Here is a 22,047-nt window from a genome sequence, read left to right on the forward strand (position 1 = left end):
GTGATCCAATAGGATAGATTCCTATCTATTGGAAAATGGATTTGAAAAGTGTGAGGGAGAACCCACCCTCTACATCAAAGAAAAGGATGGTAAATTACTAATTGTTGTGTTATATGTTGATGATGTTATTTTCATAGGTAATGATGATTATCTTATTGAAAATTTCAAAACAGTCATGAAAGAAGAATTTGAAATCACTGACATGGGTTTGCTGAGATACTTCTTAAAAATAGAAGTAGAACAAAATGGAAATGGGATTTTTATTTCACAAGAAAAATATGTTAATGAAGTGTTGGAAAGATTTAATATGCAAGAGAGCAAAGCAGCGATCACTCCCACAGTGATGGGATTAAAACTCAACAAAGAGGACAACAGCAAGGATTTTGATCCTAGTTTGTACAAGAGCATAGTTGGCAACCTCATGTATTTGACTACAACTAGGCCGGATATAATGTTTGTTGTTAGTTTAATTTCCAGATTCATGGAGAGGCCAAAAGAAGCACATTGGCAGGCAGCAAAAAGGATTTTGAGGTATGTTAAAGGTACTAAAAGGTTTGGCATTTTATATACTACTTCAGAATGTTCAGATTTAATTGGATACACTGATAGTGATTGGGCTGGAAGTGTAGATGATCGAAAAATCACATCCAGTTATGTTTTTCACATGGGTTCAAGAGCCATTTCATGGGCTTCTAAAAAACAGCCTATTATAGCTTTTTCTACAGCAGAAGTAGAATATGTGGCAGCTACAGCAGCAGCGTGTCAAGCAATTTGGATGAGAAGGATGTTAAGGAGTTTATGCCAAGATTAAGCCAAAGGAACTGTGATTTTTTTTGACAATAGCTCAGCTATTGCATTATCTAAGAATGTTGTGTTTCATAAGAGAACGAAACACATTGACACAAAGTTTCCTTACATCAGGGAATTGGTAAACAATGGAGAAATTGTTTTACAACACTGCAGAACTCAGGAGCAGGTTGCAGATATTCTGACCAAACCATTGGGATAGAAAAGTTTTGAATTTTTGAGAAAATGCCTGGGTATGACTGATAACCCAGCAGTTGAAATTAAAGGGGAGTGTTGAAATGTAATTCCAACTGCAGCGTTGTTTTTGCAAAACCGCCAACGTACCTCCCCGCACTGCTTTTACAGAACACTGTTTTTCCTCCGAGGGCAGCGATCACAATCAACTGATACCACGTGTCTGAGCCGTCCTTTACAAAACAACCTTTCCCCGACGCATAAAGTTAGGTTGAAAGGGACCTCCGGGGAATTTCCGTCAACCGTCCAATTAAATCAACGGTTGTGTACAAGCCTGCACCATATGGACTTGACGTGAAGTAAATTCTCATTGACTGCCGGTTTTTGTCAGTAAAGTAATTTAAATGGAATTTACTCCAGTTGATAGAACGTAGGTAAAGTCTTTAATTTTATTGTTTTTTATTTTACGGGAGTTTGTTTTAGGGCACAGGTAAAACAAAAATTCAAGCTATGTTTTTTTTTGTTGTCATGGAGTATGTAATGGAATATATGAAAAACTCGCCACAGTGAATGTAAGAAGTTTTTACAGCAGGTTGAATGTAATGTTTTGTTTTTCATTGCATATGTAATGTAAGGGAAGCACGCAGTAGCGCACATGTGAAGAAATATTTACAACAGTGTAAATTTATGCAACAACATGAATGAAAAATTTGCAGCTGAGACAGAGTATTTTTCAGGACAAGACAGAGTAATTTTTTTTGTGGAACTAAAGCGTTCTCTGGTTGTAATCCCTCTGAGAGAGGAAGATCCCTTTTGTAACAGCAGTTGTTTTATTAATGAATACAAAGTTTTTTTTGTGTGTTGAAAACTCTGTTCTCCCAAACAATTTTTAGCTTCCCTGTGTTAAGATCCTGTGTTAAAACAAAGCATTTTTCTCTATTCATTTTGTTTGGAATTACCAGAAATTCCCAACAGTAGGGGAAACCATTCTCAGAAGAGGCCTGTTACCATTGCACACGCTGGAGAGAGAGAGGTCATGAACCTTGAGGCGAGCACTTTAATAGCAACAACTAGCCCAGGCTCTTGTTTGCAGCAATGCACTGTTGGAGAAAATCATTCATTTGCAATCGGTTAATAAAAAGGCTCTGTTGTGGTAAAGCGACTTAATGAAGGTTCTATTTTATATCTTAGAAGATTATTCAGGGCCCACTCATATCTATTGCCATTTTATTGAATTGTTATGTGCCCAAAGTATTGCTTGAGCTCCTCTTTATAATAAAATGATTTTTGCTCAATATTAATTTTTTTTACATATTGTTTGTGGGAATTATTGATATTTGAGAAAATCCCGTTAACCAAAATATTATTACATATTTTTTCTTCTATGAGTTGAGGACAAGCCTATGGAGGTAAGTTGGATAAGCACTAGTAGGCCTCTTCCCTCTCTACTTAGTTCTTTCATCAATATTAATACTTATCTTTATCACTAGATCATCAATTAGTATGGGTCTCTCCTTCTCATTGGATGGGCCAATTTGATTCTCTCCACTTTTTACTAAGATTGTTGTAAACAAGTGTCCACATCTTACCAATGCCAGGTGTCTTGAGAAAGTTCCTTCATGTTCAAATTATTGAGTGGGTTCGGCTTCAGCCATAATAAAAGGTTTCAGTAACTCAAAAAATTCTACAAGGGGAGCATAATTATTTATAGTAATAACTCGTACAATGAAAGATAATGTTGTGAATTTCTTCTTCTTCTTTCTTTTAAACAAAACCAACATGGGTGATATTTTCTATAATCCTCAATAATAAAATATCTATGTAGAATATACATCGATCGTAATAGTGGTTTGTTTTAATATCAGTATAATTTTGCAAGAGTATGGCGTTCCTTTTCTTCGTACATTCATTTTCCCCATAAAAAAAGCTTTCTCCTTGAATATGTTCTTTCACGGTCATGCCCTCGTATCACTTGGCTGAAGTTTTGATGAATTGATCTAAAAATTGGCCAATGGAACAAGACTTTATGCCTCCATAGAATAGGATACCATAATTGCATTGGTTCTATAGTAGTAGGATTCATATTATATTTTTCATGTATTATATTGAATGAATTACAAGAAAAATGGTCATCATTAGTTTGGTCATCATAAAGAATCTTTAGTTCTTATAAAAAGTGACCAATCGAAAAGAAATTTCATTTGAAATGACTTATTCCTAGTAAAAAATGACATCTTTATTCAAAGAGAAATGGAGTATATATAGAACTGACTTGGGTATATTAGTAATCGATTCACATTGCATGTTTGAGGAAAAACTTGGAGAAATGCCTATAAGGCTCAAGTGCTATAGAGATATCAACAAAATATAGTTTGGATGAGACTTGTGCAAAATGTGACATGAAATACTAGATAATATTCATCTTGCCACATTGGAATAAAAAAGAGTGTAAACTTTAGAAATCAAATAAAAAAGTATATGCAAATAAATTTAGAAATCATCCTCAATTTAAATTGTCGTTTTATTAAACTTTAATTATTTGGATAAAAAGCAACCTCAATTATTTGTCAGGAAAAAAACAATCCTACGATTCTTCCATGATGATGTTACAATTAAACCGATGAAGACGATTCCTGAATTCCTGACAGCCTTTGATAGTTCTCTGGAATGGAACAGGTATGACCAGAATTTCAAATGCCTGAAATTGACCATACAAACAATTACAACGTACATCATTTATCATTTTCTTTTGTCCAAATGTTGATGTGAACTCTTGACCTACAATCAATTTAATATTTTTGTTGCTATATCATATTTCGGGATGGTCGTATGACTGCAATTCTTATTTCCATTTTTACAGCATTATAAATGTCCTTTGACATGTGAGAGAAATAGCGCTCGCTCTCTCTCTCCATGCTCCATTCATTTGTTCACGTGCTGTCACTCAGAGAACAGGCCCTATTTCCCAAGCATATGATGGACCATTGAGGCTACTGAAAAGTTTGGATGCTGCCTGTCTCTCCCCTCAGATTTCTATGTTTCACCATCATCAACTTTTATGACGAGATGATGTGAACGAATTCAATGCCTTCAGATTTTTCATTGGATTGCAGGGGCTTCAAAACATCCATTGAAATTTCTGAATATTGCAAGGGTACAGTTTGTCGTGAGAATACACGTGAATAATGTACCGTTTGTCGCGAGAATCTGTATGGAAATATCTTTAATTTGATGGGGGTAAACATAGAAATATGAAGAGGTGTTATATTTGATTGTTTTTATTAATATTTGTGTAATTATTGTTTTATTAATGTATTGGGGTAGTTTAGGTTATTAGTTAGATTGAACTAAATACAAAATTTAATGAATAACATATACTACCCAATATATTCATGAAATTATAACTTTGCAATTTTAATAATTTACTAACTAGTAGATTATCTTACCATTTTGATCTGTGACACTGAATATATCCAAAAACTAAAACTATTATTATCTACTAGTATAACTACCAATATATTTAATGCTATTAAACCATAAATAAGTAAGACAATATATGCCACAAGTACATTATCTTACCAATATATTTAATGCTATTAAACCATAAATAAGTAAGACAATATATGCCACAAGTACATTATCTTACCAATTTGATTTGTGACCACCAATATATCTAAAAACTAAAACTATTATTATCTTGATTTATAACCACCAATATATTTAATGCTATTAAACCATAAATAAGTAGGACAATATATGCGACAAGTAATTTATGGTTCGATAGTTTATTAAATAATTACCACCTCTCTCTCATTTATTATGCAATAGTAACATCATGAAATGAAATTGATTGTAGGTTGAGAGATACATCAACATTTGAGTATGTGTTATTTGGATAAATGTTGTTGTGTACACGGTTAGTTTCAGGTCATTGAAATTCTGGCCATTTCTACTAGCTAATGCTATTTCCAACCTTATAGCAATATAAATGCCCTCTGACATGCGAGGGAAATAGCGCTCGCCCTCTGAGTGACAGCACGTGAACAAATGAATGGAGCGTGGAGAGAGAGGGCGAGCGCTATTTCCCTCGCATGTCAGAAGGCATTTATATTGCTATAGGGTTGGAAATAACGTTCGCCATTTCTAACCCATTCTATAGAACAATCAAACACGTCTTCATCGATTACATCCAAGTGATGTAACATCATCATGAAAGCATCCAAGTGATGTAACATCATCATGAAAGCATTGCAGGGTTGGTTGTCCTTGTTAGTTCTCTTGAAAACATAATCATGAAATTTACAATGAAATAAGTTTGAGTCAAGGGTAGAAGGGTGAATTACATTAAAAAAATGTCTGGGTGGTTTTATTTGATTAGTAGGACTGAAAGTCTATATTTTAAATACAATAGAATCTTATATAATGAAATAAGTTTGAGTCCAAAGTATAAAGGTGAACAGGAATTACATTAAAAAATGCATGGGATTTTATTTGATCAATAAGATTGAATGTCTATATTTTAAAGTCTATATTTTAAATAAATAAAATGTTATATATATTATTTAGTAATGTAAATTACATAATAAAATAATAAAAGTTTAATTTTTTAAATTGATTAATTTTCTTACTTTTATTATTAGAAAGTTAGAGTCCAATTCTCTTGATACTTCACTTTTATTATTGGAAAGTTAGGAGACACTTTTAAAATTAAGATCTGATTTTGATATAGCTTCTGGCCTACCCATTCCAAGTACCTAAATTTATTCTTCCATTTGATACATCCACTACCTACTTAAATTTCTTCTTCCATTTGATACATCCACTATCTCACAAAAAAGACATCCATTATTGTTAACCAACTATTAGAGAGTTGAACTTGTTCATATAACAAGTAGTGATTCTCCATGTGCAGTTCTTCATATTTTCTTTTCAATACTTAAAATTTATCTTTTTCCTTATCCCCACAACACTGAGTCATCTTGTAGGAAATGGCTAACCTTTTCCTTTCAATTCCTAAAAACTATCCTTATCCTTGTGCCAACGGGCACAAGACATCTTTTTAAATAGTGAACCCAAACTCCATCTTGTGGATTCCTGAAAATTATCCTTATCCTTATCCCCACAGTCACAAGACAATGCACAAGACATCTGGTTGGATAGTGAACCCAAAATCCATATTGTGAAAAGAACTAATGCTAACCAACCCGTTTTGCCTTACATGGCTGGGTTTCATTTCCCAGATTTGACCAAACTCATCAACGATCCCATCTACCATGATACCACTTGGCCCAATGTCGCAAGTAAGCTACCTCAGATATCCCTAAATTTGAGTTTCGAATACCGGTCTACTCCACTGTATCGAATATTACTTTACTGATGCCAGAATCAGTACTTGGGCATACCCCAGCGCCCGATGGACCTGTGGATAAAGTGGGGTTTACCGTTTACCCTCTTCCCTTAGATAGTGAGCCTGAAAAAGAGATTGGAAACCAATACTTGTGCTGCTAGTTGACCAAGAAGGGGTCCTCTATTATCTTGTGGGAGATAGTGAGCTTGAACAAGGGATTGGAGGCCAATGCTTGTGCTGTCAATTGACTAAGAACGGGTCTTCTAGGGATTGGAGGCCAATGCTTGTGCTGTCAATTGACTAAGAACGGGTCTTCTATTATCACGAAGGGCTGCTCTAATATCAAGAAGAGGGCAGTCCTCGTCCTTTGCATTATGTATACATCTACCTAGTGGGATAGTCCATGTCCTTTGCATCATGTATACATGTCACTGTGTAAGTGAGGAATAATGCATTGGCATGATCTTGTCTTCTGCTGGGTATGATGGAAGCACTGAGCCAGAGGAGGGGGTTGGGGTTGTGATACAGTAAGTGGAAGTTATCCCATTATAATTTGTTGTGTAAAAATTAGTTCACCATGCTTTCAATAGTTTACATCCAATTTGTCTGTGTAAAAATTAGTTTACTGTGCTTCCAATTGTTTACACCCAACAGCCAAAATGGTTTGACCAAGAATTAATTGGTATCATAATATTTTTTAACCATGTCCATTGAACATTAAAGTTCAAGCCAGTTTGGGTAGCTCAAGCCAGTTTGAGTAGCTAGAATAGCTTGATTTGCTAAATAATTAACCTTTTTCTTGTTTTCTTGAAAATTAGGAAAATCATTAATTGTTTTGAAATATCTAAATTCTATGTATACTTTTCTTGGAATGAATTATAGATTTTGATCTGTTATAAAATATTGACAAAAGAGTTTTCTTATAATAAAAGAAATTAAAAAAAAGATCACTTGAGTGTTGAAGTTTGAGAGCTTTTTTATTTAATATTGTGATCGATAGATAAACTTCTTCCTGGTTATTTGAAACTGATCACTAGATACACTTCTTTTTGGTTATTTGAAACTTTATGTAGACTCCACTAATGAAATAAAATATTTTAGTGAGAAAAACATATTTGTTAATTTATTTTTTGAGTTAATTATTATTAATAAAAAGATATTTTTGTTATGGAATAAGTATTAATTATTAAATTTTGATAGATTTTATTGATTTAAAATTTATTTACAAGTTATAAATTATAAAAAAATATTATTTTTTAAATTAATATTTTATTTTCTAAAATTTTAAAGTAACCTAAATAATATTATTTTTAAAAAACGATAATAAATTTACCTTTTAGCTTTTTATTAATACTAAGAAACATGACATATGTATTATAAATAAAATACTCCAAAATTATAAATATAAAAAATTGAGTTAAAAACTTGAGTTTATTGTGACCGAGAGAAATTATTTTTATCTTTACTACCAAACTTTAATTTCATCAAGAGATATGTTAGTCATATCTTTAATATAAACTTATGAACTTTTTAGTAAATATAACATAAATTTGACATCTAAAACATCGAGTTATACATAATAGTTAATCATTAACATCCATATCCACAACTTAAATAATTGATGCCGTTTTATCAAACTTTAATTATTTGGATAAAAAACAACCTGAATTATTTGTCAGGAAAAAAACAATCCTACGATGCTTCCATGCTGATGTTACGATTCAACTGATGAAGGCGATTCTTGAATTCCTGACAGAGTTTGATAGTTCTTAGGAATGGAACAGATATGACAAGAAGTTCAAAGGGTTTTTCTATTTCTTCTATAGTATTATAAATGTTTTTTGATATGTGAGGAATCGCGCTTTTCCTCTTTCTATGTTTCATTCATTTATTCACATGTTGTCATTCAAATAACGACAATTATTTTCCTTACATGTCAGAAAACATTTATAATACTATAAAAGTGGAAATAAGAAAAGCCAAATTTCAAATGCCTAGAATTGACCATACAAACAACAACGTACATCAAACAACAACGTACATCATTTATCATTTTCTTTTGTCCAACGTACATCATTTATCATTTTCTTTTGTCCACATGTTGACGTGAACTCTGACCTACAATCAATTTAATGTTTTGTTCCTGCAGCATATCACGGGATGGGCCGGATGACCATTGAGGCCACGGAAAAGCTTGGGTGCTGCCTGTCTCTTTCTCCTCACATTTCTATGTTTCACCATGATCAACTTTTATGACGAGATGATGTGAACAAATTCAATGCCATAAGATTTTTCATTGGATTGCAGGGGCCTCAAAACATCTATTGAAATTTCTGAATATTGCACGCGTACAGTTTGTCGTGAGAATACACGTGAATATTGTACCGTTTGTCGTGAGAATCTGTATGGAAATATCTTTAGTTTGATGGGGTAGACATAGAAATATGAAGGGATGTTATATTTGATTGTTTTTATTAATATTTGTGTAATTATTGTTTTATTAATGTATTGGGGCAGTTTAGGTTATCAGTTAGATTTAACTAAATATAAAATTTAATGAATAACATATACTACCCAATATATTAATGAAATTATAACTTTGCAATTTTAATAATCTACTAATTAGTAAATTATTTTACTATTTTGATTTGTGACCATCAATATATCCAAAAACTAAAACTATTATTATCTTGATGTATAACCACCAATATATTTAATGCTATTAAACCATAAATAAGTAAGACAATATATGTCACAAGTACATTATCTCACCATTTTGATTTGTGACCACCAATACATCTAAAAACTAAAACTATTATTATCTTGATTTATAACCAATATATTTAATGCTATTAAACCATAAATAAGTAGGACAATATATGCCACAAGTAATTTATGGTTCGATAACTTATTAAATAATTACCACCTCTCCCTCATTTATTATGCAATAGTAACATCATGAAATTGATTGTAGGTTGAGAGATACATCAACATTTGAGTACGCGTTATTTGGATAAACATTGTTGTATATACGGTTAGTCTCAGGCCATTGAAATTCTGGTCATTTCTATCAGCGAATGCTATTTCCAACTTTATAGCAATATAAATGCCTTCTCACATGGGGAAATAGCGCTCGTCCTGACAACACGTGAACAAATGACAACACGTGAACAAATGAATGGAACGTGGAGAGAGAAGGGAACGCTATTTCCCTCTCATATCAGAGGGAATTTATATTGCTATAGGGTTGGAAATAGCGTTCGCCATTTCTAACCCATTCTATAGAACAATCAAACACGTCTTCATCGATTACATCCAAGTGATATAACATCATCATGAAAGCATCCAAGTGATGTAACATCATCATGAAAGCATTGCAAGCTTGGTTGTCCTTGTTAGTTCTCTTGAAAACATAATCATGAAATTTACAATGAAATAAGTTTGAGTCAAGGGTAGAAGGGTGAATTACATTAAAAATGTCTGGGTGGTTTTATTTGATTAGTAGGACTGAAAGTCTATATTTTAAATAGAATAGAATCTTATATAATGAAATAAGTTTGAGTCCAAAGTATAAGGGTGAACAGGCATTACATTTAAAAAATGCATGGGATTTTATTTGATCAATAAGATTGAAGGTCTATATTTTAAATAAATAAAATTATATATATATTATTTAGTAATGTAAATTATATAATAAATTAATAAAAGTTTAATTTTTTAAATTGATTAATTTTCTTACTTTTATTATTAGAAAGTTAGAGTTCAATTTTCTTGATACTTCACTTTTATTATTGGAAAGTTAGGAGACACTTTTAAAATTAAGATCTGATTTTGATATAGCTTGTGGCCTACCCATTCCAAGTACCTAAATTTATTCTTCCATTTCATACATCCACTACCTACCTAAATTTCTTCTTCCATTTGATACATCCACTATCTCGAAAAGAAGACATCCATTATTGTTAACCAACTATTAGAGAGTTGAACTTGTTCATATAACAAGTAGTGATTCTCCATTTGCAGTTCTTCATATTTTCTTTTCAATACTTAAAATTTATCTTTTTCCTTATCCCCACAACACTGAGTCATCTTGTGGAAGATGGCTAACCTTTTCCTTTCAATTCCTAAAAACTATCCTTATCCTTGTGCCAACGGGCACAAGACATCTTGTTAAATAGTGAACCCAAACTCCATCTTGTGGATTCCTGAAAATTATCCTTATCCTTATCCCCACATTCACAAGACAAGGCACAACACATCTGGTTGGATAGTGAACCCAAAATCCATCTTGTGAAAAGAACTAATGCTAACCAACTCGTTTTGCCTTACATGGCTAGGTTTCATCTCCCAGATTTGACCAAACTCATCAACGATCCCATCTACCATGATACCACTTGGCCCAATGTCGCAAGTAAGCTACCTCAGATATCCCTAAATTTGAGTTTCGAATATCGGTCTACTCCACTGTATTGAATATTACTCTACTGATGCCATAATCAGTACTTGGGCTTACCCCAGCGCCCGATGGACCTGTGGATAAAGTGGGGTTTACCGTTTACTCTCTTCCCATAGATAGTGAGCCTGAAAAAGAGATTGGAAACCAATACTTGTGCTGCTAGTTGACCAAGAAGGGGTCCTCTATTATCTTGTGGGAGATAGCGAGCCTGAACAAGGGATTGGAGGCCAATGCTTGTGCTGCCAATTGACTAAGAACGGGTCTTCTATTATCACGAAGGGCTGCTCTAATATCAAGAAGAGGGCAGTCCTCGTCCTTTGCATTATGTATACATCTACCTAGTGGGATAGTCCATGTCCTTTGCATCATGTATACATCTACCTAGTGGGATAGTCCATGTCCTTTGCATCATGTATACATGTGCCTGTGTAAGTGAGGAATAATGCATTGGCATGATCTTGTCTTCTGCTGGGTATGATGGAAGCACTGAGCCAGAGGAGGGGGTTGGGGTTGTGATACAGTAAGTGGAAGTTATCCCGTTATAATTTGTTTTTTAAAAATTAGTTCACCATGCTTTCAATAGTTTGGGGTTGTGATACAGTGAGTGGAAGTTATCCCGTTATAATTTGTTTTTTAAAAATTAGTTCACCATGCTTCCTTGTCTTCTGCTGGGTATGATGGAAGCACTGAGCCAGAGGAGGGGGTTGGGGTTGTGATACAGTAAGTGGAAGTTATCCCGTTATAATTTGTTTTTTAAAAATTAGTTCACCATGCTTTCAATAGTTTGGGGTTGTGATACAGTGAGTGGAAGTTATCCCGTTATTATTTGTTTTTTAAAAATTAGTTCACCATGCTTCCAATAGTTTACATCCAATTTGTCTGTGTAAAAATTAGTTTACCATGCTTCCAATTGTTTACACCCAACAACCAAAATGGTTTGACCAAGAATTAATTGGTATCATAATATTTTTTAACCATGTCCATTGAACATTAAATTTCAAGCCAGTTTGAGTAGCTAGAATAGCTTGATTTGCTAAATAATTAACCTTTTTCTTGTTTTCTTGAAAATTAGGAAAAATCATTAATTGTTTTGAAATATTTAAATTCTATGTATATTTTTCTTCATATGAATTATAATTTTTGATATGTTATAAAATATTGACAAAAGAGTTTCTTATAATAAAAGAAATTTAAAAAAAAATCACTTGAGTGTTGAAGTTTGAGAGCTTTTTTATTTAACACTGTGATCGATAGATAAACTTCTTCCTGGTTATTTGAAACTGATCACTAGATAATTTTTTTTTGGTTATTTGAAACTTTATGTAGACTCCACTAATGAAATATTTTAGTGAGAAAAACATATTTGTTAATTTATTTTTTGAGTTAATTATTATTAATAAAAAGATATTTTTGTTATGGAATAAGTATTAATTATTAAATTTTGATAGATTTATTTACAAGTTAATATTTTATTTCGACAGGTAAAAAAATGGTTTGAAATAATTTTATTATTATTATTAACTATATAAATATTATTGATAACTTTATATCAATATAAAATCATTTTAAATCTAAATTTATGATGAGCTGAAAAGTATATATTTTTTTAATATAATTATTTTTAAAACATTTCCTCCCATTTTTATGCAAAATTTATTTTCATATTTATAATTTCTATAGCATTGTAAATCCATTTTAAATTTAATCTCTTTGAAAAAAATCCATCAAAATCTTTTCAAATTAATTTATTTCGTTTTTTAAATTTAATCCTTTTAAAATTCAATTTTTCTATTTTCTTTCTTTTCGTTTTTTGAAAAACTTCATACTTATGCGCATTAAATCCCTCTCTCTATGTAATTATCTCCTACCTGAAAACATTTTATTAAAACTAAAGCTGCAGAAAAGATAGCGTAGAATGTACATTTTTCACATTGTCATACAAGAGTAGCAATTGATTTTACCATCTTGTCCATTGTAACGTTACATATTTTTATCAAAGTGAGGATTGACCTAATGCAGAAAACCATCTACAGATCTGAATTATAGCTGCAGCGAAGATTTCCCACGAGTAAAAACCACATAATATATATTTCCACAAGCCAGCAAAATCCGCATAAGGAGATCATGCAACTCATACAAGCTATTTTTAACCAGCAAAAACCGCACAAGGAGATCAAGCAACTCACACAAGCTGTTTTTAAACACAAACAAAAATATCTTTAACCAGTGCATGATGTGGCGGTCCGGCGGGTTGGTTTGCACCATCGGCCGGTTTCTATTCCTGTGGAGTTGTTGCTGCAGCTTATGTTGATCCATAGAGATGATGGCGATTAAAATTTCAATGTGATGGCTATTAGTAATCTGACACACATATGTAATATATATGTAAAAAAAAGACCCATAATGCTTTGAAAAAGAACTAGCCTCTCCCATTAAAAAAAACAGCAAAAACCTCATAAAGAAATCAATCAAATCACAAAAATTATATTTAGCACTAAACAGTTGTAAAATCGAGGATCAATGAGAAACTAAACCGTTGTAAAATCGAGGATCAATGAGAAACTATTTTTCCATAGGCAAGAAAAATATTACAGAGCAAGAACAAAGGTAAAGGATCTCAACACTACATTAAATATTTTTTTTAATCGGTGAATGTGTACCTTCTTTTTAATGTAAAAACAAAGCTAATATCTTTGAATAATTTGGATTGTTTTTATATTAAATTTCTGGATTTGAATAACTTAGATTGTTTTTACATTAAATTTCTGGATTTTATTTTTTAGTTTAATTAACAACATTGTCATTATTTTGCCCACGGGGTTTTGGATTGACAGTGAATGGGTGCGCTGTTAAGGCACTCCTTATGATAGGTCACTGGTTCAAATCCCTGTGAGTACGTAGGTTAGTCTTAGCAAAAAAAAAAAAAACCATTGTCATTATTTTAAAATGTTCATTATTTTCATTATTAACTAAAGAAAAAGGAAAACATAATTTTAAGCCTTAAAGTAGAAGTTAACTGCCTTAGCACTTTTACCTTGTCGAAAGAACAATAACAGAACGACACTTGTTACTGACAATATTGAACATAACAATTTATGCAAATAACAATGATAATGCATGGTAATAATCCTCCAAATCCAACAGCTGGTCAGGAATCTACTTATTTTAAATATTATCGATGACCGTATACACAAAACACAATTAGTGGATAACAAAACACAACCAGTGCATAACACTACTGGAGAAACCAATTAACCTTAGATATTGTGACGATATTGGACTTCTAATTATTGCGAACAACACTAGACAGTCAAATTTATTGAAATAACAATGGTTGATCCTTGCAGTAATGATGAAATGCCAATGTTCAGCTTCAAGTTTTGCTGATGTCAATTTTGGCAAAGTCTGCAAGGTTTCGTTTCCCTTTGAGTTGTTTTGCAAGGTGATAGCGAATGTAATCTATGTGAATGAACTTCCTGTACAAGCATGGGTGGTGTTCATCCACTAGCTTTGGCGATGGAGCCACCTCTGCATCCACACTTGCATTGTAGAAATTAGCAATAGAAAGTCTAGCTCTCTCCTTGTTTGTTACTGCCCGATGTTCTATGCTTTTGTATTTCCCATTTGTCATCACCTTAATAAAGAAGAATAGACAATTAGTGAATCAGACACTGAATAAGTGATATTATAAATGTTCGAAACAGCTTAATAAATTATCAGTCCAACCATGACCTAGAGTCACTGAATCTAATAGCTTGATGTAAAAAATTATTCAATGGAACTGTAGAAGGATGTGTTAAATGTTCTGCATTTCAAATGGCACACACCATAAATAGCAATTTGACATCCACTAATAATAATTCAAATGAAAACTAAGTAGCATCACAACCATCAAAGAGATCAACAGTGAAAATACAACTAACCATAACAAAAATACCAATCATACTATCAGTGAAAACTAAGTAGTATCAGAACCATCAAAGAGATCAACAATGAATAAACAACTAACCATAACAAAAATACCAATCATACTATCAGTGAATGAATGTGGCATCAATTGGATAACAGTCCCCACCCATGAAGCCCATGGAACTATCCTCGAGGTAGCCAATTTCTAATAAATGAAATGTCTGAAGCACAAAGCAGGGACTAGAAATCATTACCTCTACCAAGTCCCCAATGTTTATAACAAGGGCATAAGGAATGGGCTTCACAGGAATCCATTGATTATTCTTCCGGACATGCAAGCCTTCTGTCTCATCATCCTGCAGAAGCAAAGTTATTCCTCCTCCATCTGAGTGAGGACTCAATCCGAGAACAAGGTCTGGCCTAGGACAAGGTGGGTAAAAGTTCATGCGCATCAAATTCATGGGCTCTGACCCAAACACATTCTTGAAATAATCAGCATCCTCCAGATGCAGGTTTTCAGCGAACAGACTCAACAGCTCTTGAGCCACTCTTTCTACCTCACTTTCATACCTCTTAACGGTATCCCTGCAATCAATAAATTAATGTTAATATAGACAATACCCACTTTCATCAATTTAATATTACAATACAACATTGTCCTAATTTTGGTTACCTGAAATTTGTGGGGACAGTTGGCCAGAGGGCGAGATTTTTAATCTGGTTGGGCTTAAGTGACAAAGCAAGCAAGTCACCCCAGTCCAACGTTTGGTCCTCAGCTGTCACGAACATCTGACCATAGCCCTGAGGGTCTCCTCCTTGCGGAGCAGACTTCTGCTTTTCTTCTAATGGAAGGTTGAAGAAATCTTTAGCTACAGCCTTTATCTCATCTATTAAGGAATGAGGAATCCCATGGTTCACAATCTGTGAAAAGTAATGCACTAGTATCAATCTTCTGATTTTTAGAAATCTAAGTAATCAGAAATTAATTCGTACTAATAATCAGCTGAGATCCTACTGATTTTTACAAATCTAAAGCTTTAGCATACAAGTTTTTTTATCAGAGATCCATTATAGCGCTCAGCCAACTCTCTGATTTGCTTAATGTAAACCAAAATCCTGCTATATACTTTTTATTTTTCGTTTTAATTAGTAGAGAGTTAAAATTATCTGTTTATATATGAATGCCTCTGGTAAATGTTTGTAGGGATATGGTTAATTTAGTATCTACCTGACCATTGGAATTAGAAATATGTACATATGTTCATTAAAATGCCATCCACTGTTACAGGAAGACAACCTGGATATCCCTTTTCTATATATCAGCAAATACCATGATATCCCTTCCCTAGATGATCCCACCTGGAAGAAACCCCATTCTTGGCAGGCATCGGAAAGCCTCTCCATTTCTTGTTTTCTTTGATCCTCTTGTCCCTGTAAGATGATCAGCTTCTTCATGTCAATAACAGGGATTGAGAATTCAGAAGAAGCGAGTAATGAGACCGTCGGCCTCTCTTCCTGGGGTCTGATGTAACGCTGGGGAACAGCTTCAGCAGCATTTGGGTGGACATGATTGTTGACAAGCTCCTGCACACTCTCCACGGGGATCACTTTGCCCCCGTTTGGATTGACGAAAGGGTTTGCGTCTACAGCGGCCATGACAGGAGAGGAAGAACGAACGAGTGCAGCAGCCCACTTATCTCAAAGATAAGGGATCCACATGGAATTTATACTTTCCTACTAAAACAACGTAACTTGAAGGGGAAATGCATGTCGTTCTGATGAACATTACCCATTGATTGGCGGTAGGTGCTGGTCAATCTAGATTGTTCGTAAGAAATACATTGTTATGAGGTTTTACATAGTTTAATTGTCTAGCAAGGGTATGTGGGCTATTTGGATTACCATCTTTCAAGTTTTGAGGTTGCTATTTTTTTTGTAAGCTGAGGCATGATTCTATTACTATAAAAAGAAAAAACTATGTACATAAACATGGCGCCACCCGCCCAGAAGGGAAACCGGGTGGCCTTCGAAAGTATATGACACCCATCCAAAAGAAGTAGAGTTCCAGTTTATCAAACCTGATTGAAAAACCCCCTATTCTACCTAGAAACATACTATGCATAGCTGTAAAGAGAATCGATATCAAAAATACAAAAAAGTCATATAATAACCTCCATAATCTACGGCCTCATGACAGCATCAGTCTTGGTATCAGGTTCTGTCTTAACTATTCCATTGTCTTTGAGCAACTGGATCAGCTGGTCCATCTTCCTGTCCTGCATCATGAGAGTCATTTGAAGATTCTTCATTTCTTTTTTCAAGTTCGCTTGGGCAAGCTCCACCATTTCACCTGCGATTTGCTCCAGTGCCCTGGCAAGTAAACGTTTCATGCCCCAATACACATGCAGGGACTGCTTGTAGAGGGACATCCTCCCTCGGGTATGGCCCGGATCAGGAAGAAAAGTCTCCCAATCTGCCATTTCAGGGTCCGATTGGTCCTGCAGCGCCTCTTCTTCCAGGTGGTCTATAATCCGGCGAATATGGTGATGAGTTTCATTGACGTAAGCATCCTCAGCTTCCTGCAATTTCCGCCGCATGTCCTTCTTACCGCGCTTCCTGCCTGAAACCCCAGCACTGTAGCCTTCCTCATACTGTTCTCGGTGAGCTCGGTTCTTGCCACGACCCCGTGCACTACCGCGGCCCCTTCTACCTCGACCGCGACCACGGCTTCCAGGAAACTCCTCATCGTCGTCATCCTCCGAACGTCCAGCATCCTCCCCAACATCATCATCTCTGGCGCCCACTGAACCAGAGCGCTTCAGCCATTTGCCTACTTTTCCCCCCGAGGTCGGCCGTGGTGCCTGCTCTGCAGAATACTCCCTGCTATCTCCTTCCTGGTCTTCTGACTCATCAGAGATGTCCAGGTAAATGGACCGCAAAGTTTCCTCAACCGTCGGTTTCCCTTTCTCCTCCAGAGCTACCCCCTGACTGCGCGTTTTCCTACCCTCATTTCGAACTGCATCCATACTCGTAGGCGGCGTAGACAGCAATTGCCGAATTCGTTTCTCAGACGGACCCAATTCCACCCTACACTGCGCCAACGTGAGCGCCGAACCTCCCACTCGTTGGTAGTCTTTATACAGACAGAGCCCTATTCCTCTACAAACATGCAGCATAACCCGTCCATGCAACAATATACCTCTGATCGACCACCTTCCCTTGTTATTGTTAGTTAGCTCCCAGCCCTGTTCATTATTACACGTCGCAGGACTAGGGCCCTGATGTGATAGGCTTCTTGGCGTCGTGATGCCACCGCACTCCCACCTCTGTACCCTCCCTGCATTCGGCCTTGGGATTGTCATTTCGTCCCATAACTGCATAAATGCGTTCTGCCAAATGGGAATTTTGACAGTTTCATCCATGATCCCACCGCAGTGTTCATAATTGTTCCATTCTGCGCGCCTCCGAATCATTATGGAAAGGTTCCTAAGCCGTCCTGTCACGCCCGATCGCCTCATCATTATCCTGTCGTAGGATGGTGGCCAACTCAGCCCACCGTGGATCCGCCTGTAACACACCCCAGCATCCATCCATCACCCGGTTGGATTCGCCACATGCCCAATTGGCTAAATAATCGGCCGCCCTATTTCCTCGCCGCAATACATGATTGAGTATAATGTAATCGATCTGCCTCATCTGGCCTTCAATATCCTGTATAATGGCAGCTATCCGCCAGCTCTTGGCAACGTGGTCCCATGTTTTACCCTGCTGTAATTTCCTGAGCATTTCAATGACCATTTGGGAATCGCCTTCTATGACGATGTTTCGGTATCCATTCCTTATAGCAATGCGGATGCCATGATAGACCCCCCAGAGCTCCGCCTCATTATTGGACATTTCCCCGCCCCATTCTGCATATGCCCAACGCGAAACCCCTCGACTATCTCGGAAAATCCCGCCCCATCCTGCCTCCCCAGGATTGCCCTTTGATGCACCGTCGAAGGACAATTTAATTTGATTATCTCCTGGGAAGCGAAAATAATTGGGGCTCTGCATACTATATCTATGACGCCTATCAGTGTTGGGGTATAACATCGTAAAATCTATGTTCAATTTGGTTATTATTCGCTGCTCTTCCACATTCAATTTCCAATCCTCCTCTCCCCAAGATTCGGAGAGGACCGTTTCTTTAATCGACCGGCAAACTACCTCCCATATTCCTGCCTCACAACAGCTTCGACCCTTGAAAATTCGACGATTTCGTTCTTTCCACACCTCCCAAATTACAAAACCCAGCGACAGACTCCAGAGCCTCCTAACAAGTTTGCTATGAAAATGCCCCGCTCCCCATTGTAAAATGGTACCCCTAAGACTGTCAGGATCCCTATTCAAGTAACCGAAGAGAACCCGAATTTCTTCCCACAGACTCTGAATATACAGACATCGATTCAACAAATGTTCCTGTGTCTCAAATTCCTTGTTACACAAAGAACACCAGGATGGTCCAATCATGCCACGTTTCTGTAGGTTATCCCACGTCAAGATCCTACCTCTACACACCAGCCATGCGAAAATTGTAACTTTAGGCCACCATTTAGCATCCCAGATCTTTTTCCAAGGCGTTGGGTCAGCGATTCTATCCTCCTTTGTTAACCAATAATAGGCTTCTTTGACTGTGAACATACCTTGCGTTGCTTTACCCCAGCGTAGGATATCACTGCCTGGTCGTATCTTAATTTTCCTCGAATCTAATTCTCTGATATACAATTGTTGCGTCTCCGGAGCTATTCGCGCATGCCATTCATGAGGTCGCTTCCAGACTCTCCACACTTCATTCAACTCTGCCTGGCGCCAATAATCCTTAACATACTCCATTCCTTCCTGCTGCGCCTCAGCTTGAAGGTCATGTAAAATTGGATGTCTCTCCAACTTTTCCCGTTGTTGCCATCCATCCGTCCAGAACCTCGCTAAATTGCCTTCACGGATTTCCCAGAAAGCGAAGTCCCGAACCAGATCTTTGTTATTTCTTGCGAGTTCCCAGATGTGTGACCCTCTTGGAGTTTCTGCTACCCGAAGGCGTCCTGCCACTGAGCGCGGCATATTGTATTTGTGAGTCCATATTCGTTTCCAAATATCCATACCCCCCTGCACCCATCTCCACCACAACTTCGCCCCTAAAACCTTATTGACAAGCTCCAGATCCCTGATACCAAGGCCACCCTCCTCTTTCCTCCTGATGACATGTTGCCATGAAACCAAGGTCCATTTTCGTTGCTGATTTGGTCCTCCCCAGAGAAATTTACCGAAGATTTCCCTTAATTTACAGAAAACTCCCTTAGGAGCAGGCATTATTGACAGCGGGTATATAGGAATGGAGAGTAAAACAGATTTTAAAAGTACAACCCGACTTGCTAAATTCAGCACGCGAAACGACCAATTTTGCAATCTTTTTCGAATCCTATCAACTAGAGTTTGCCAATTCTTTATCCGCTTTGAATTAATATCTAACTGAATGCCCAAATACCTGGTGGGTAATTCACCCTGTCGGAAGCCTAGCACACGAGTTAAATGGGCCTTAACAGCTTCAGGTGAGTTAAAAATAAAAGTACAAGATTTATCGTTATTCACCGCCATACCTGAAGCACTCATAAAACCTTCTAAGACATGTTTGAAACCCCTTACCTCTCTGAGTGATGCTTCTCCAAACAACATCAAGTCATCAACAAACTGCTGATGTGTTATGATTAGGTTCTCTCCCCATAATCGAATGCCTTTGATCCTTCGTGCCCTGACCTCCTGCTTAATTTTCTGCTTAATCCTTCCATAGCCAAGATGAACAGAAACGGCGAGATTGGGTCCCCCTGTCTGATACCCCTTGTGGCATTAAACGTATCTGAAGGTATCCCATTAATCAATATTGAGAAATTCGGAGTGGAGACCAGGTTAATGATCCAAGCTATCCATCTGTTATCAAAACCAAAAGCTTCAAGAACCGCTCTTAGATAATCCCAATTCAAACGATCATATGCTTTAGATAAATCCAGTTTCATGAGCATCCCTTTTTTCTTCCTCTGTTTTAAAGAATGTATCACCTCCTGGGATACCACAATGCCATCCAAAATTTGCCTACCCTCCACAAACCCAGTCTGCTCAGGCGCAATCAAAGTGGGTAGGAGAGGTTTCAACCGTTTCGCTATCACTGTAGATATAATCTTATAAATTACGTTACACAGGGCTATGGGCCTGAAACCCTGTGGTTCATCAGAGGCTGTGCTCTTAGGGATCAAAGTGAAGAAAGTTGAGTTAATACCTGGCCATACTTGCTGTCTGATTCTTGATTCCTCCACCGCTTCCAGGATATCTTTACCTATAAATTTCCAACTTGCCTGGAAGAATTCAATGGTATAGCCATCCGGACCCGGAGCCTTATTTTTAGGCATGGCCATCACTACTTCTTCTACCTCTTCCATAGTGACTGCCCGCATTAATGCTTTGTTTTGGTCTGCTGTGACTATTCTTGGTATGTCTCTACATATATTACTAATAGCCTCCCTTCTATCCCTTTGAGTTTCTGTGAGCACCTCCCGAAAATAATCCACTAAAGTCTTCTCAATACCAGCCTGCTCCACCTCTCGTTCTCCCGCAGCATTCTTGATAGAAAAAATCCGATTCCGCTGCCGATGTTGAACCATAGCTTGGTGAAAAAATTTGGTATTCCGTTCACCGTCTCTTAGCCATCTTACCCTTGATTTTTGGCGCCATAAAATCTCCTCCTGTTTACGACGTTCCTCTAACTGACTGATTAGACATCCTTCCTCTCTACTTGTAGCTTCATCTCTGCCGTCCAATATTATTTTTTGCTGTAGAGTCTCCATTGCTCCTTCCAACCGCTGCTTAGCCTCCAGAATATGCCCAAATTCTGTTCGATTCCATTCTTTGATGCGCTGCTTGAGTGCCTTAAGCTTCAGTTGGACTGTATGCATGCTTCCTTTTCCTCGACTAGTGCACTGACTCCACCAGGTTTCCATTTTCTGAACAAATTGGGGATCCCTCAACCAAAAAGATTCAAAGCGAAAAGGCTTTCTCCCTTTTATCTTCTTAATATCTACCTCCAACCGAATTGGCCAGTGATCTGAGCCAATGCTAGGGAGAATTGTAGCTTCAATGTAGACATCCCTATTTAAAATTTGCTCTGATAACAAAAATCGATCCAGTCGAGAGGCAATTTGGCTCTGTCCTCCACGCCGGTTATTCCAAGTATGTACACCATTGGTTGTATGTATGTCTACTAATCTTAGATCCCTAATCAAATCATTAAACTCCTCCATAAGTGAATCTTCTCTCCTAACCCCTC

General features: G+C 36.4%; 1 protein-coding gene across 1 annotated transcript; it reads right to left on the reverse strand.

Annotated features, from left to right (window-relative positions):
• Positions 1-14,048: 14,048 nt before the first annotated feature.
• On the reverse strand, positions 14,049-16,429 carry LOC149199643 (protein LATERAL BRANCHING OXIDOREDUCTASE 1-like). Its single transcript, XM_089399429.1, has 4 exons — positions 16,053-16,429; positions 15,367-15,614; positions 14,948-15,278; positions 14,049-14,418 (listed from the first exon to the last, which is right to left on the reverse strand). Exons 1-4 carry the CDS (start codon positions 16,347-16,349, stop codon positions 14,158-14,160), a joined length of 1,137 nt encoding a protein of 378 aa, XP_089255555.1. The 5' UTR covers positions 16,350-16,429; the 3' UTR covers positions 14,049-14,157.
• Between the last annotated feature and the right edge of the window lie 5,618 nt (positions 16,430-22,047).

This window comes from Pinus tabuliformis, chromosome 2_1, assembly GCF_031772625.1.
Source record: "Pinus tabuliformis cultivar Carrire ecotype Pingquan chromosome 2_1, CPIR1, whole genome shotgun sequence".
In the NCBI taxonomy this organism is placed as follows: Eukaryota; Viridiplantae; Streptophyta; class Pinopsida; order Pinales; family Pinaceae; genus Pinus; species Pinus tabuliformis.